Source organism: Momordica charantia (genome assembly GCF_013281855.1).
Source record: "Momordica charantia cultivar OHB3-1 chromosome 10 unlocalized genomic scaffold, Mcharantia_2.0 BLBB01000010.1, whole genome shotgun sequence".
Lineage (NCBI taxonomy): Eukaryota > Viridiplantae > Streptophyta > Magnoliopsida > Cucurbitales > Cucurbitaceae > Momordica > Momordica charantia.
This window is the reverse complement of record NW_028275158.1, coordinates 20343631-20362452: the sequence shown is the minus strand read 5'-3', so window position 1 is coordinate 20362452 and position 18822 is coordinate 20343631. Positions and strand designations below refer to the sequence as shown.

The 18822-nt window shown below is 28.8% G+C and overlaps 1 protein-coding gene across 1 annotated transcript; it reads left to right on the top strand.

Moving 5' to 3' along the window:
* Positions 1 to 10018: 10018 nt before the first annotated feature.
* Positions 10019 to 11854, top strand: LOC111021391 (Eukaryotic aspartyl protease family protein). Its single transcript, XM_022298344.2, is given in 2 exon segments — positions 10019 to 11369; positions 11372 to 11854. Coding segments are annotated over 2 exon segments (1431 nt in total). The 5' UTR covers positions 10019 to 10201; the 3' UTR covers positions 11635 to 11854.
* The last annotated feature ends 6968 nt before the right edge of the window (positions 11855 to 18822 follow it).

Sequence of the window (18822 nt, the reverse complement as noted above, 5' to 3'; positions counted from 1 at the left end):
TGAATAATATTGTTTAATTGATAAAATATTTATTTATATTATATCAATATGCATCAATAATTTCTTTATAATGTTCGTGCCATAATATCTTCAAAGAAAAGTACTTGCCTTGCTACGAGATGTCAATTTTTCAACTGTGGTGAGGATGAAGATTGATCCGTTTTAGCAATCCTTCTTAATATTACCGATGTGTTTTAAAAAAATCATATAGTATGCTATTTTCAAGAAGATGTTAAAGGGGTGTTATATTTAAAAGTATTTTTTTAGATGGATATGTTCGAAGTCAAAAATATGTGCAGGCATCATTAATCAAATTAAAATTTATAAATAATATCAGTGTTGAATTTTGAAGTAATTAATAAAATTGACAACCAAGTTAATTCAAATTTAATATATAATTGTTATCAATTTAATGAAATTGGATTTGTTACCTAAGGTTAAAATAATTACATAAATAGGGAGATCAAATTATCACATTTTGGTTTATAGGCAGTGTTTAAAATGATGATGTCGATCTCGATTTTACGGACATGTTTATCAATATGTCGATGTTGACGGATATTTTGGGAAAAATCATGGAGATTGTGGAAATTAATGAAATTTTTTTGAATTAGTAAATCAAACTTGAATTGTAGCTTAATTAGTCTATAATTGATCACCTTTAACCATTAGAATATGAACATTTTACTATGAAAATGTCGACGTCGATTGAAATATCCAAAAAATATTTTTTCCTTTAATGAAGATGGATAGAAATTATTTAAATCAGTAAACTTTAATTGTAGCTTAATTTGCCTATTGTTCACTTTTTGACCATCATACCTACATTATTTGTCTATAATTTCCTTTAGTAATATTACTTATGGAAATATCGTTGCAATGAAAATATTGGAACAAAATCTTGTATACATACATGAAAATTATTTGAATTATTAAATTAAAGTTCATTGTTACCCGATTTTGTTTTATTGATACTTAGAGGATCTAGGATAACTTTGATATAAATTACAATGTTCCCCCAAGCCATCTTAAATCGAAAGTGTTGAAGGTAGTTGCTCAAATGAGTAGAGAATATGACTCATACGAAACAAATATGGGTCCAATTCGTAGATAATTTGGATGAATGACACAATTACAAGGTTGAGGGTGATGATCATAACCATAGGGTGAGTATTCAGTTTGACCATACCCAGAGTAATAAGAAATGCTTTGACCATAACTTTGTTCTTCTAACCTGGATTACTTGACTACCCCACCTCTACTTGGTTGTAAGCATTGGTGTCACCTCTTCCACCAGATATGGTGTTATCATCGGTAATTATCTCATTTCCAAGTGAATTCCTATTATGAAACACTAAAAGTAATCAACTACTTCTAATAGAACAAGTAAATTCCAAATCTTACATTGGTAATGACAGGATTAGTTATACTTATTACTAAATCTTTATATTAAAATGCGAAAGTTACATTGAATAGACTAAGATTACAATTATCGAAGTGGTGAGAAATTATATATGTTAGTAGGAAGAAGATAAAAATAAAATAACCTAAATTTAAAAAAAAACGACGTTTGAGTCGACATGTCGACGACATTTGGGGAAAAACAACTTTTCCCCCGTGTCGATGTTGTCGAGACGTGTCGCTGGACATTTGAAACCCTGTTTATAGGTCACATTCAATATCATAATACCAATTATAATTGCGATTTTATGAATCATAATTCAAAACCAAATGAAGCTTTCAAAACTGCTAATATCTTAAATCATTAGAAAATTACATAATTAATTTTACATACTATACCCCATTTTGGAGTTGAAGTTCTCTTATTTATGATGTCATCAGTACTATTAATTGCGTTGGCATTATGAGTGATGATAATGACAATATTTATTGTCCACAAATGAGACTAAAATTACTTTATGTTATGATCAGTTTTGTGCTATTAAATTTTTTTTTATTTATATTTAATCCGTGTATATATTATTCACTACATTCTAAAATATATCAATTTGCCTTTTATCACGAGTTTTTTTTTAATTAAAAAAACTTGATCATATAGTAATTAGTTAATTCTTAATTATTATTTTTTTCTTCATGATTGCTGATTTATGTAATTGAGTAATTGATAATTGGGTTATGGATATGTGATCAACTTTTTGCCCCTAGCTTTTTAGATCCCTTTTATAATCTTGGATCTCCATTATGCAGTCGGCCCAATAAGTTTTTGTTATAGGTGGGCCCATTGGGCTTTGTTATAAACTACAATTTGGATACCGAGGATTAGAATAGTCCATTGGGCTTTGCCCCATTTTTATGTTGAGACCAAGCCGGCCCTTTTCTTCTGCCAGAGTTTAAACCAAGTACTCTTCAGTATGTTGCAGTGTGGGGATTGTATAATTAAGATATTAAATGCTTAATTATGAGATAAAATAAAAAAGATAGATATTCTAGAAATTATTTTAAGAGTGAAACATATCATTGAGAACAAAAATTAATGGACGTGGCTACTACGATGTGACTGATAGTCTTACATTGTTAGATAGATGTATGAGAGAGTAAATATTACAAAATATATTTTAAATATGTATCCGATGGTTATTAGAGGACATATAGATTTTAAATTTGCATCTAATAATTATTTGGAGACAACCATATTATAGCGAACTATATTATGGCAGTCACGTTATGTCACTATATCTATCTTGTCACAACATTTATTTTCAACACAATAATAATGATAAAAGAATCCTCGAGATATAGATGATTGAGAATTCTTAGGAATAGATAGGGACCGTGGTCCAAGATTTTTGAAATTTCGAAACCCACCACCAAAGTTAGAGTCATAATTGAATTTTTTTTAGTACAACACGTGGGAGTGGATATTGAACTCGCAACTTTTTAGTTTGAGATATATATCAATTACTGCTAAACTATGCTCATTTTGACATTCATAATTGAAACTTGTCATCGATGTCACATGTATTATTGTTTTATAATTATGACCAAGTCACTTTACAACTAATTGGAATGGGAGAGTAATTTCGAAACAAATTTAAAGTTTAAGAGTAAAAGTGAAACTTTTGAAAATTTAAGGGTAAAAAATGAAAATTTTGGGGTGTTTGGTGATAACCCAAGGTTCCTCGACTATAATCCTATGGGCTACACTTTTCCTTTTTTAATAATTTAATATTTTATTTTTGTTTTTTGTTCGTTTTAGAAAAAAATTCTCTTTACCACCTCCTTGCATGCTACTATTACAATACCAAAGACTCCCATGCCTTTCTTGGTTGGACGTTGACCCTTCGTGAACGTCACAACCGATGACCTATATTTTATTTAAACTCAGTTTTTTACACTAAATAATAATATTATCTTTTTCTTAAAAATCTCAATTCTTCTAGTTGAAAGTATATATTTAATTTTTAATCGTAGTTTTAAGATAAGAGTTAACTTTTTTATGATCTTTTTCCTATTAAAATTTAAAAAATATATTTAATTTGTAATTATCATATTAAAATTACAAAAAAAATGATACATTTTCAAATTAACTATAATCTAAAGAGAGTAAATGATATTTTATTTTAAACTTATGAAATTAAATACTATTTTATTTTAAATTATCCACGTTGAAGAAATTATTTTATTTTTAACAATATGCAAAGTATGGGAACAACTAATACTTAAATAAAAGCTTACATTATCCTTTATAATCTCTAAATTTCAAAGTAAATAATTAACTTAAAAGTAGATTTATAAGTTTGATAAAAAAAAATTTCAACTTTACTGAGATGCTTTAAAAAATGGTTCGATGAATTTTGGAAACTTTTTTGTTATTTAAATATTAATTTGTGTGGCGATTCATAAAAACAAAAGGTATAATTAAAAATATATAAATTAAGAAATTATACAAAATTTAAGAATGAATAGATTAATTCTCCTCTACAAAGCTATCTACAAATTTAATTAGGCTATATCAAGGTTGAACATTCTACTAAAAACAAAAGAAAGATAAAAAATAGTTAAAAAAATCGGACTACTCAAACTCCGACTACCCAATTCTACACACCGAACACATACTACCTAAACTCAACGCACCTAAACACAGGTTACGCAAATACAGGCTATAACCCTGCACCCTAAACACAGACTACACAACACCTTAAGATCAACCCCACAGACTTAACAAACCTAAACTACTAATACCGAACGTGTGGGTTGGAAAGTTTAAAGATATTATTCAAACCTACTCTAAAGTTTAAGGGTTTATTTTATTTATTTTATATTTTTTTTAATTAAATCCTTTAATTTTAATGTACTGTCTTTGCATCCAATGAGTAAATTTTAAAACCCACTTTAAAGCTAGTTCAATATCCAAAAAAATAAAATTAAATAAGAAATGTACCATGTTAAAATAAGGTAAGTTTGCCTCTCTTTAAATTGTCTGTTAAGAAATCAACCATTATTAATAATATATATATATATATATATATATATATATATATATATATATATATATTCTTGAGTATACCAGCTACAATATGTGGATTGAAATTTGAATCACGATCTTTTAGTCGAGAACATATATCTTATCAATTGAGTTAAAGTTCATATTGACATTATTAGAACATATTTATCCTCCATCTCAAAATCGAAAAAGAAAATGTTTTTAGCATGTCTTTATGATCTATCTTGTCACAAACATTTATTTTCGAGAAAAAAAAAATCTTCTAAGATAAAGATGACGAAGAATTCCAAGTAATAGATAGCACCATGGGCCATCCACTTGAAAAAATATATATATCTATATGACTTTTGAACTCCCATTTCAATCATTGAAAATATTGTAAGAAATTTAGAATAATAGAGAAGATTGAGATTATCTTAGTCCCCACTATTGACTAAAAAATAATTGCTAGTGTTCAATCCCATCCCCTTTCTCCTCAACAAAGCTTTTTTTTTCCCTCATGTTTTGTTTTTAGTTCTCACCAAACAAAGTGAGACAGCCCCAACTTTTTTGTTTTTATTTTTGCTTTTCTTGTCCAATTCAAAATCCCTTTTTTATTAGTGGGAAAAGAGAACAAAATCATTTATAGCTTCATTTTAGAAGTTCGAAAGTCAAAAAATTCAAAAGAGTTTCTCACCAAATTGAAGACGCTCTAAAGACAAAAACTTTGAAGATTAGAATATTTTCGAAGTGCACAAGACTTTGATTCAAGCTCAAGAACAAACATTCCAGTCCTCGAGTCAAGTTCACGTCTAGGAGAAAGAATCAGAGAAAAATGCACTAGAGATTGTACCTAGCTACTACACAAAGGATACAAAATCAAGTTCAATTCATAAATCAAATTTCTCAAAAAAAAAAAAAAAGGTCAAAATTGAATACACACGTATATAATCTTAATAAAATTTACATTATTTTAGACTGTTTTGAACTATAATTTAGAGGGATGAGTCTTAGTTGTTGATTGTTAAATATTCTTTCCAAAAAGCAAAGCCTTCATATTATATATATAATGTATGCACCACTAACTTTTGAGTTTCCGTTTGGAATATTTTATATGTAATTTCAAATTAAGAAATATATTTGGAGCTCAAAACACTAATAAAACTAATATATACTTTTTAAGTGGAAATATACTATTCATTAATGTATAAATGAAAAATTAATTAATATATATGAAAAGTATATATAACGAACCTAACTTGAGACTAGGGCCAAGGTAGAGAGAAAAATGCATTTTTCTTCACGTATCAACAAAATATTATAATCTATATTCGATAATGTAATTTAAATATCATAAAATTAAATATAAAATGAAAATTTATTTATTTATTTCACATCCCAATTTATTTATTTATTCTATTAATTGTTCAAATGATTCTAGATGTTTAAATATTGATAACTTTAAATCGTTGGTCCATCAATCATAAGTTTGATATTTTATAATCAAATAAAAATAAATAAATGTCAATTTCTTAGAATGCCAATTTGCTTTAGTGGTTGGATATTAATAGAATATATTTTTTTTAAAATTATAACTTTATTCGGCAAATTCGCAATTAGGTCTGGGCCTAGTCGGCGGGTCGGATGTTTCTTTTGTGTTTGGTAGCCGACGGTGGCCCAGCCTTCACAAGGGCCCACTACTAGATGGGCCCATTTGCCACGTAAGTACATATAAAAAGTCTTTTTTTTTTCTTTTCAAAATAAAAACTTTCATTATTTTTTTTGGGTAGTTTACCATAGGGACTAATGAGTAATAAAAGAATAATATTTAGGTGTTTATCAGTCAGTATCTACTCTCCAAAAATTTGAGCTTTTAGTTTTTTGAAAAAACATAAAATAAATGTTAAATTTTTTTTTTGTTGTATTTCTCAATCCTATTTGTCAAAAGTTTAATGGTTGTTGGTAAAAGATATGTGTTGCCCGTAAACACCTAAGTATTTTTTCCGGTAACAAATATGAGGTGGGGGCATGTGTTATTTGTAGTTGAATTCCTAAGTAAGATAATGAAAATCTAATAGATATTTATCGATTGTGCTCGAAAATACTTTTAGACCAAATTCATATTCTTTTCTTTAATTATTGAAGTGGCGGACTAGACTCCTATGTCATTAAGACACACGTCAGCAAAAAAAAGTTTGGCTAAATCTACAAATTGAGAATTACCTCAAAAAGATGAGTGACATCGTGTAGTTTAGCCAAATTTTTTTAAAGAAAATATATTACAATACAAAGAAAATGTTAATTAAACAAGCTTATTTCTTTTTAGAAGATTAAAACAAAATATAAAAACATTAAAAAATTTAAAACCGAAAAACATATAAGAAAAGTGTTAGATAAAAATATAGTGCAACTTTAAAAAGCTTGAAGTAGATTAGGAGATAGTTGTTTTTCATTCTAATAAATTATTACTCATTAATATTAATGGCTAAACACTAATCCGAGGATAATTTAATATTTAAGACATCAATTACCTTCTTTCAGGTTAAATGTTCAATCTATCATCCCACATTTATTATACTAAAAAACAAAAGGTTATTATCTAAATGTTGACATCACAAAAGTGACATATAAGAAAATGGACTAGTTGAATAAAATTAGAGCGAAAAAACCAAAATTTAAAATTTAAAATGTATACCCACATGCTCTATCAAAAATTTTTTTGCCCGCTCACCTTTATTTTATCAGAACTAGAGGTGTTCAAAAAACCCGATTACTTGAAAACCTTGAACAACCCATTGGTTCGGTTTGGATTCAAAATTTTAAGATTGACCAGTTTAGTTTGGTTCTCGAGTTAAGAAAAAAAAATCGGTTTAACTCGAACCACACCAAATTTATTCATAAATATATATAAAAATAAAAGAAATAAGGCATTTATTATTATAAATAATGTCCGAACATGGGCTATATCTCAACGATAAATAATCAACCCCCAAAACTTAAAAGATTATAAATGATTATATATTTAATCTTCACTATATGTTCTCTTTCTAGTTCGTAGACATATGAAAATGTGGAAGTAAGAATTCAAATCACGATTTTTTGGCCAATAAAAAATGTTTAAATTAGTTGAACGAGACTCAGATTAGCTCTAAACAGCTAATTTAAAAAATAGTTGGCAAAATTGAAGTTATTCATTCTCTAACAAAATTAACTATAGATAAAGTAGATTTTTCCTTGGGATGGAAGGTAAAATGCTTAAGAATTACTATAGGCAATAGCCAAAGTTTCCACTTTGGTTGCAAAAGGGTTTAAAATGATTCCATATGCTCATTAATTTATATTTTTCAATACTCAATTTATTTTGTAGTGTTACAAGAGAGAGGGAGAGGGAGAATCAAAGCACAGCTGGAAAAATTAATGGCAAATAATCTTATCTAGGGAAAGCCCATTTAGTTCACAAGATAACTTAGGGTTTAATAAAAGAAGCCCTCTTTTCAAAACCATACCTTTAATCAAATTCTATGAAATTTCATTTGTCAATTTTTTTTTTAATTTTTAATAACAAGGTGGGTAAAAGATATTAATTAATATCTTAATCAATTCAATTAGACTAACATTGATCACAAAAATTGAATTTTGTGCCTCGTATGGCCTCAATCTTTCAATTTTGTATTTAATATGCCAAGTAAATTTTTTTAAATATATAATAGGTTAAGGACCCGTCACTGAAAATTCAACAATCCTATTAGATGTTTTAAAAGTTCAAAAACCTATTAAACTCCAAATTAAAAGTTTAAATACCTATCAAACATATTTAGAGTTCAAAGACCTATCAGAGACAATTTTTAAAAATTTATGGACTAAATTTATAATTTAACATATATTTTTTAAAAAAATTTATGTTAAAATAGCCAGGTTTTTTTTCGTCTCGAGCTCTCATAATATTTTATAGCAATCAATTTTTATAATTTTAAAAATGTAGGAGCTAATAACTTCATTATATTACTCATATTTTGTTCCTAGATTGTTTCTCATAAAATTTTTAAATCAAGATTTTAATTCAAAAATGTGAAAAAAAAAAAAACACTAAACTATTACCTACAAAAAGATGAACACAGCACTTTGTATTACATAAACTATATGTAATAATAATTTTAACCAAAAGAATATCAAACCAAAGGACATATCGTATTCTATTATATCATTGATATTAATCTTTCTCGATTTATTTAAATGATTAGAGAACTCAGGAGAGTAACACTTATCATGTAAAAATTGAAATTCTAACACTAAATTTATAGAATTGCATAAAAAGTTCCCTCTCTTTTTTTTTATTATTTAATTTTCAATCCACGATCTATTATTAACATTCTAAACTGTCAATGACAAGTCATCAAATGTCACATTAAAATTTCAAATAAATTTTATTTTTAATCTCTATACTTTTAAACCTCTCCCCCAGTAGTAGAAATACAATATGACAAACTATTTAAATTTATTTGAAAAAAGATTATAAGAACAAAAGGTATAAAAATTCAAAATTCAAAAATTTCAAATCTTAGTTTTATTTTGATTCAACAACAATTGTGACACATAAGTGAGAAAAAGACAAATTTGGGCTCTGTTCTACCATAAATAAATCGACTGTCAAGAAAAGAAATACACATATATGTATATAATTGGCTTTAATAAAGAGAGCTCTTTTCAATGGGTCAGAACAAGCCAAATGGCTCCTCTCTCTATTTCCACATCTGAAATTATTGCTGTGTTGTAAATAATTGTAAAAAGAAAAGGAATGTTACATTGATGAGTTGAGTCCTTTGTAATGTTGGTAAAATTTTGATTAAAATAAATTAGATAAAAAAAATAAAAAGATCAAAATTGTCCATTTTATGAAGTAGGAGAAGAATAATGACCCAAATGAATGTTTCAAAATATATTAGCTAGTTCAAAGTACAAGAACTAAAATGAACATTTTACAACTACGGAGATCAAAATTGACAAAAATCAAGAGAATATAAACCAAAAAAGAGTATTTAAATGTTTATTATTTTATTATTTTATTAACAGATTACATGATAAGTTCGATTTAGGTTTAGGTATTTGATTGTATAAGTGGTAATAACAAAGTTAATAACACTAATCCATTACACATAAAGTCAGAAAATTTAAGAGCCATCATATTTAAGTTTCGATGGTACAAGAGTCGAGAATATCAATATTTATGGGTTCTATCTCATATGGTCCAGGTAAATTATAAACTCTAACGTGAAATCTTTTAGACGCCCCTCACCATCTTGACTTTTTTAGTTCATAAATCTTGGTAAGATTCCATTTTCCTAGTTACAATGTTTTTTATTCTCATACTATATATTAATTTATAGATTGTATTTCAAAATCGAGAGAAAAAATAATTTACTTATATTATTATAAATCATACGTAGGTCTTTATCTTTTCGATATGAGATCTTACTACGAGAGTTTGACAACAAAACACTAATTAGATAGCAAACTAAAAGTTGGTAATACAATAAACTTAAAAGTTGAGTAAGATACAATGATTTATACAGAGAAATCAATTTAACCCAAAAGAAAAGAGAAGAAGAACAAGAAGCTTCCTATTGTAATGGCCGCCACTCCACTTCTCAAACCCATACAAAAACCTCCATTTCTCCTTCTCACCGGAACCTTCTTCTTCCTCAATCCCCAACTTTCTCTCTCTAAAAACCCACCACTCTCTCTCTCTAAGCTCCTTCCATGGCTTCCCCCGTTTTCCTCCTCCTCTGTTTTCTCCTCTCTTCCTCTGTTTCCTCATCCCAGATTCTGCTTCTCCCTCTCTCCCATTCCTTGTCAAAATCAGACTTCAACAACAACACCCATAATCTCCTCAAATCCACTGCAGCCCGCTCCGCCGCCAGATTCCACCGCCGCCGCCGCCAAAGCCAGGTCTCTCTCCCGCTCTCTCCCGGCGGCGATTACACCCTCTCCTTCAACCTCGGCTCCTCCCCTCCTCAGCCCATTTCTCTTTACATGGACACCGGCAGCGACCTCGTTTGGTTCCCCTGTTCCCCTTTCGAATGCATTCTCTGCGAAGGAAAGCCCAAAATTCCATCCCCTCTCCCAAAAATTCCCCAAAACAAATCGGTTTCCTGCAGCGCCGCAGCCTGCGCCGCCGCGCACGGCGGCTCCCTCTCGGCCTCCCACCTCTGCGCAATTTCCCGGTGCCCCCTCGAGTCGATTGAAATTTCGGAGTGCGCTGAGTTCTCTTGCCCGCCGTTCTATTACGCTTATGGCGATGGAAGCTTGATTGCTAAGCTTTATAGGGATAGTCTCCGGCTGCCGGCTCCGGCGCCGGCGATTGGTGTCCGGAATTTTACTTTCGGGTGCTCCCACACGGCGCTGGGCGAGCCGATTGGCGTCGCCGGGTTCGGCCGGGGGGCGCTGTCGATGCCGAGTCAACTCGCTACTTTTTCGCCCCAATTGGGCAATCAGTTCTCCTACTGTTTGATTTCTCACTCGTTTGCGGCGGACCGAGTCCGCCGCCCGAGTCCGCTCATTCTCGGCCGGTACGATCGCGGCGAGGCGGCGGCGGAGTTTGTTTACACTTCCATCCTCGAGAATCCGAAACATCCTTATTTCTACTCTGTTGGGCTGGCTGGAATTTCGGTCGGCGCGGCGAGGATTCCGGCGCCGGAGTTCTTGAAGCGGGTGGACGAGAGCGGCGGCGGCGGCGTTGTGGTGGATTCCGGCACTACTTTCACTATGCTGCCGGCGAGTTTGTATGACTCGGTGGTAGTTGAGTTCGAGAACCGAGTCGGGCGAGTTCTGAACCGGGCGAGTCAGATCGAGGAGAATACTGGGCTCAGACCTTGCTATTACTACGAGAACTCTATAGACGTGCCACGTTTCGTGCTGCACTTCGTCGGGGAAAATCAAGTGTGGTGCTGCCTAGGAAGAATTATTTTTACGAGTTTTTGGACGGTGGCGATGGCGTGGGGATGAAGAGGAGGGTCGGGTGTCTGATGCTGATGAACGGTGGAGATGAGGCAGAGCTGGCCGGTGGGCCCGGGGCCACGCTTGGGAATTATCAACAACAGGGTTTTGAGGTGGTTTATGATTTGGAAAAGAACCGGGTCGGGTTCGCCCGGCGACAGTGTTCTACGCTGTGGGATAGTTTGAACCGGAGCTAGAGTGGACCGGGCCCACGAGTTGACTCATCTTCTAAGGTCCACTACTGCATAGTTTTGACTTGAGCAGACCGTCAACGGTCAACTCTTGGTGGGGTAAATAAGGTATTTTGAGGTTTGAAGGGGGGTTTATTTGTAAATTCGGATCAGCACTTCACTTCTTGCTTCACCATTACTCTAAAAGTTGAAATTTTATTTGTATATGAAGAGTGTTCAAAATGCATATATTTTTTCTTCTTTTAAAAAAGGGAAAAGACTATATATTGTATGCTAAAGCTCTATTTTTATCCATGAAGCAAGGAATGAAATGCTTGATATTGTATTAAATTTAGAGATAAAAGTTGAAATACACTGTAATAAATTTTTTAAAATAAGTATTTTAGCATAGTTCAACTTCTTAAGGTGTATATTTTCGATCGAAAAATCGGATGTTTGTATCCTATTCTCACACATTGGTGAACCTAAACAAAAAGAAAAATTTAAGTTAAGAATTTTTATGATTAATATTGTTCATATTAGTGATTTTTTTTATATATTTTATCAATTTTTTTGTAATATTATAAAAATATTGATTTACCTCTTATATCAATGTCGGATCCAACAAACATGAGTCTTTGAATAGTTACCTCACAAATCCTTTTGCGAGGGAAATGAGGTATTTTTAAAATTTTTATGTTGTTGCTATATTTATAATGGTATATGGGAAAACAGATAAAAGGCGATATATCCAATGTGGATGAAAATTACTTCAATTCCTTAAGAAAAAATTTCACATAAAAAAATTAAATATAAAATAATTATAAAAATTTACAAATAAAAATCTTGAAAATGAAAAATAGAAAGTCACAATAATTGAAATACTAGAATAATCTAAAAGCATACGATTTTTAGAAGGAAAAAACTCCATTTTTATTGTTGAACTCGGTAAGATGTATTAAATTTTACTTTTAAACATTCAATTTCATCAAATAAAACTTTAAAATTGGATAAGTGTTACACTCACCACTTTAAACTTGAATAAGGGTTGCAGTTTTTAATTTTTAATAAAATTTCAATTTGAAGAATCGGTTTAAAAAGTATTCTCAGATAAATTGAATGAATATATAAAACATGTATGGTACAAAATTGACAAAGCCTTAGGAAAAAAAACAACACTAGAATTAAAGCGAAATTTATTCAAATGACCAATCTTGTGCATCATCCAAGTTAAATTTAGTAAATTTTGAGAGGATTTTATTTTTAATTTTTAATTTTTTTCAAATTAGTGAATTTTTAAAGTAGAATGTGGGGTGGGATTTAAACCACCAACCTTGAAGAAAAGTATGATCCATTGGATAACATTATTGTTTATTGTTTTTAATTTCATATTAAAAAAAACAATTGTTTCCTTTTTTCTTTTCAATTAAAATAAAAACTTAAACATGTTTGTAATTACTTTTTTTATTGTTGTTACCTAAAATTTTAAATTAAAAAAAAAGTAAAAGTTTTATTTGAAAATTAAATATTTAAAATTTTATGTTATATTTATGAGGTATTTTATAAGTAAAAAATGATAAAATAATATTTTTATCTATGTTTTGAAAAAAAATTGAAAAGGGAAATAAATAAACAACAAACTTGGTTATGTTATTTTTAAAAGTTTTACATAATTTTAGAAAATATTTATTAAAAATAAATAAGATATATGAACCGTCACCGAACACTTATATTCCTAATGAAATTGGAAATGAAAAAACAAGGAAAAAAAAGTATCATCATCAAACAAATCAAACAAATTCTTAAATATTGTAACCTCTAAATTATGTTCTTATTGACTTAGAATTAATTTTTGAATTTGTAAATTCATTCAACGCTCCTTCTCTTTCTCTTCCTACGATAAAAAGTTGAGGGATTTGAACTGATGATCGGTGAGATATTAAACCAAGAGGAAAAATTGTTAGGTAAAAATAGAATTTTTCCAATACCAAAATTGTGTATATTTTTAAAAATGATAACACATTACTTTGGAAAAGAAAAATTTACTAAATTTGTTGTTTAAAATTGAAAATTCTGGTTTCTGACAGTATGGCGAGTCAACTCGGAGAGTGAGTCGTGGGATACAGCTGTACGCGACTCGGCACGAATCCGGAGGAGACGTATTGAATGAGAACAGTATCTCTACCCACGCCCCACGGCCATGCCCTTGGCCTCATCCTTTCAATGTGGGCCCCACTTAGGATATTTTGGTAAAATCTAAAATATATATATATATATATATATTTTTTTTTAACCTATATTTTTTTTCTCTCAATTAAATTAGTTAGAGATTAGGCATGAGACGAACTTGATTAAGAGATATATTATAAACTAAAAAGGTGTGAATTCGACCTTCTACCACTTTTTGCGTTAAAAAACCGAGTTCATAAACATCTAGAATAAAAATTTCTAAATATTTGTAGAATTTTTAATCACATTGTTTTAGTCTCTTAAAAATTTTCTATACTATTTATTTAAAAGCATTAATTGAAATTTTTATTTATTATTTCAAATTTTATTATTTTTCATCTATATTTGGATAGAAAAATTAGTCATATTTCTTATTAATTTGTAAGTTTGATTTTTTTTTTCAAATTTATTTGCGGTGTAATATAAGAAAGTCAATAAATTATAAGTTTAAATCTTATTTTAGTAAACTCCGTTTTATGTTTGGCTTCTTTTGATGTATCAAAATTTACATTAAAAAACTATTTTAGTCATTTTAAATTTTTATTTGTGAATTATCTGTCAAGTAATTTACCAAATATGTACATATAGACAAATAAATGTATATATGAGAAAATATTTGGAATTGATTTAGATTTTTGTTAAATGATTAATGAAAATTAACCATTTAGAATTAAAATGATTTTTTTGTTAATTTAGAAACTATTTAGAATATTTGAAAGTTGAGAGAATAAAATAGAACATTGGAAAGTTTATTGACAAAAAAATAAATAAATATGAAAATATATGAACGTAATTTAGTGACCAATCTTATTAAACAATCGACTAACCCTACAATATTTTGTGCTGGGAACATATAGAAATTAATTCTTAAGATAAGTGACATCATGAAGTTTGAGCATATTCCTTCTCAATTAATCATAGCCTTTTGGACCAATGATCCACCGATAATAGTTAATTATATGAAATATTTAATATCATTATTCATAAAATATCATGATCTAGCCACTAGAATATAACTAATATGTTTAAGGCATATATTATTAATAAAAAAAAAGTTAGTACCACATTGTACCGTATTGTAGGATAGGAAGATTCAAACTCATATTTTTTTGGTCGAACATAAATGCCTTAATTTATTGAGTCATGTTCAGGTTGGCTGTAGAGTTACTACATTAAGTTAAAAAAAATGTCGTGATCTAATAGCTATGATTGTATCTATCGTCGAAGGAGTTTGCATGTAATAATTGTATAAACAAAGTGCAACAATGACATGTCATGACTACCCAAGAGATGAATTTTTTTACTCAATAGGTTAAAGTCTAGAAATAGAAAAAATATTTTCCTAAAATTAGGCTTTTTTCTTTAATGTGTAAGCATTTTAATATTTTTACAAAAATAAGATATTGGGTAACTTTTTAAACAAGACATGTCAGATACTATAGCTTACTTCTTAGTTTGTTCCTTTTTTCTTTTTAGGTAATGAAAATAAGTTTACTTCTAATTTCTAAATGAGATATTTAGGCTAAATTTATGTTCAAGTATCTAATATTTTTTTAATGTTTTTCCAATTCAGTAATTATTGTTTATAAAGTTTCAATTTGGCTCCTTATATTCTAATATTTATTAATTTAGTCTCTCATGGTTGGCACGTGTTATGAAATTTTCTTTTTTAGATGACATTTTTATTCCTTTCAATTTCCACTAATTCACTAAGTATTATGCTACGTAAGTTTGTCATCGGCCAATTTTAATATTTACTAATGGTGAGAGAATAAATCAAAACACGTAAAAGTACAAGCGATTAAATTGAATTTGTTAAACTATAGGTCTAAATTGAAAATAACACTCAAATATTAAGAACTAAAACATAAATTTAACCTAATTTTTATAGTTCTCTCAAAAATCTAACATGGTAGATATCTTTATTTCGAGTAGACCACGATGGTTCTAATATCATGGTATTCATCATGTGATACACTAATGTTATATATATGTATGAAATCCTATTGCGATAATGTATGGTTAGCCAATATCCACATCGATTCATATACTCTAATTATAACCTATTTCTACAACTTTGATAAGTTTTATGAATCATTTTAGGCTCAGAATGCGTCAAAAATGACTTCATTTATACTAAAAAGTATTTTTTAAACCATCATGGGTTGTTCATTGGTCAAAAGTGACTAGCTGAGTAAATTGAGAGGGAGTGGATTTATACTCGGTGATGATCATCCAATTTAGAAATTAATTTCTATGTGTTTTTGGGTACTAAATGTTGTAGGGACAAACGACTGACCCGAATTTAAAAAGCCCATTAGAAAGTGCATGGTTTTGAAACATGAGAAGTAAACAAATATATAGCTCAAAATTCAAATACAAAAAAGTTACGTTAGTGTATATATATTTTTAGAAACAATAATTTATTATTTAGGAATAAAGACACATCCTTGTGAAAAATGTAAGTATTTGAATAGTGGAAAACAATGAAAATGTTCGTTCGAAGTACATGTCTTGTTTGCTGTCTCTTATGTTCTTGGCTTGTCCTTTGTCTCCCATGCACGTACCATTTTCTCTTGTCATTGTTTCAAATTTTAGGAGAGCAAAAAATAAAAAACAGAAAATACTTTCTTTTTATTTTTTAATTTTAACTTTTCCCACAAAACATGGGGAAGGATAAGTGGTGTGAGCCCTTGGTAGCCCCTACCCAAAATTAATATATCAACCCACACGTCTTTCAATCCTTTCTTTTTCACCCCAAGGTATTTACTGTATTTTCGAATTTGTTTCTAGTTTTTGTATTTTCAATTCATTTTAATTCATGTAACTTTAAATTTTGTTAATTTTAATTTCTATACTTTCAAAACGTTTGATTCCATTCATATATATATATATAGTTTATTTATTTTTATTTTTATCTAATTTCTTTCCATCACAATTTTAACATGATATTGCATTCACAAAATTTCTTGAAATATGGTCATAATATTGCATTATAAAGAGTTTTTATTGTGCATGTTAAAATTGGGTAGATAATAGGAAAAAATGAATATAATTTAAAAATGCAAGTACCAGAATACATCAAAAGTGATGATAAATATTGTTTATATTTTTTTGTTAATATATTATAGATTATTATATTTGAATTCGAGTTAAATAAGAATAATAGTGCCTTGTATTTTCGGAAAAATAAAATACTTACTCTTGATTAATTCATGAGGTTTAGATGGGCCTCGAGATTTTTAGTTTTAAAATTTTACATTTTTACCTTTTGAAGCTTTTTAAATACGTGTCAATTATTTTCTTAGATTTTCTTAATGATTGGGAGATTAATTTAAATAAAATAATTTAATTTTATAGACCTAAACATTTCAACTAATCAACTTGTAATATTTCAAAATATCAATTTCATTATAAAAACTTTCTGATTTGTATCTTTAATTCTTTTTTGAGTGATATAAGTTACAAATCATTAAAAAAGCCCATATTTTAATATCAATTTAAATAAGTTGCCATGTCCTAAATGTTGGAATTCCTTAAATATTGTTTGTTTCTCAGGAAAATTAAGGGTTGTTTGAGATATGTTTCTTTTTTTACGAAAACTCTGTACTATAGATATCTAGTTGACTAAATCAGTGAATATATTTTTGGTAGATTTTTTTTTAAAACTATTTTTAGATTCTATGATTTAAATAGTGAAAATTCTATTAATAATTTTAAAATTTTAAAAATACAAAATTACATAAAAATGAAAGATAAAATTTTGATAAATATATAAATTCATTTCATTTTTTTAAAAAATTAATACAGGTAAATCATAATATAATATAAAATATATCATGTTACAAAATAATAATTATACAAAATTTACAACATGTATATTAATTAATTAATTATATTGTAATTAAACTAAATGTTTAGTTGCTAACTACCACTAAATTATAAATATACTCGAACGTACTTGAACAATTATTTAAATTGAGATTCAATTTCTAACTTGCTACCAAATTCATATTCAAAATTCGAAAACATTGAAAACGTAGAATACAATACTGCTTTTTATTGAATTTGTTGGTGGTAAAATCAAGAATCAACGTGTGTGCGCTCGAGCTCAGTTCGAAGTCACAAGAAGGGATAAAACGTACCCTCCATACCGACATCACACTGAGTTATGAAGAACCCAACCTTAAGTTCAACCATCGAACTGGGGGTTCGACAGCCGTAACCGCCGGTCGGAACAGCTCCAACAACAAGCCTTGATTGTCAAATACGTAATTCTGTCTTAGAACGATCTACTACCGTTCGAATTGACTCTAACTTGAGTGTCAGAGTGTTTATTCCTTGTTCAGGTTCCATTATGACTTGAAGTCGCACCTCGACAACTCGTTAAATGACACAATATAAAATTTCGTACAAAATCGAAGTTGGAATTTAAAAGACTCGACTTTAGTTAGACTTATGGGACAAGAAGATACACTTGTTCTTATCACAAGATTCTTTTGTCTCTTAGTAAATCAAATGGATTGTTTTACTCTCTATTTTTCAATTAAAACATTAGGTTAAATTATAAAAAATAAAATCTCATATTTTGTTTTTAGTGTTTTATAATTTTCAATTATACTCTCTTATCCTTTAAGTCGGGTTCAAAAGAATCCTTTATTAACATTTTTCTGGGTAAATTAACTAATCCAATAGGGGTAAAATTAAAACTTTTTGAATATTATTGAAAGTAAAATGGAAAGAAACTACATATACAATTAATATTTTGAGTAATTTATTTGATTTTAATATTGTCCTCAGTCTATATATTTAGTTTCAATTTTACCCTAATATTTAAAAGCATCTTTTTTTAGCAAATTAAAATATTAATTTAGGTAAAATTGAAACGTCCAAAATATTAAGGATAAAATTAAAGTAAACTATATAGATGAAGGACATTTAGTATAATTTAGCTTAGAAATAATCCCCAATAATATGGAAATTAAA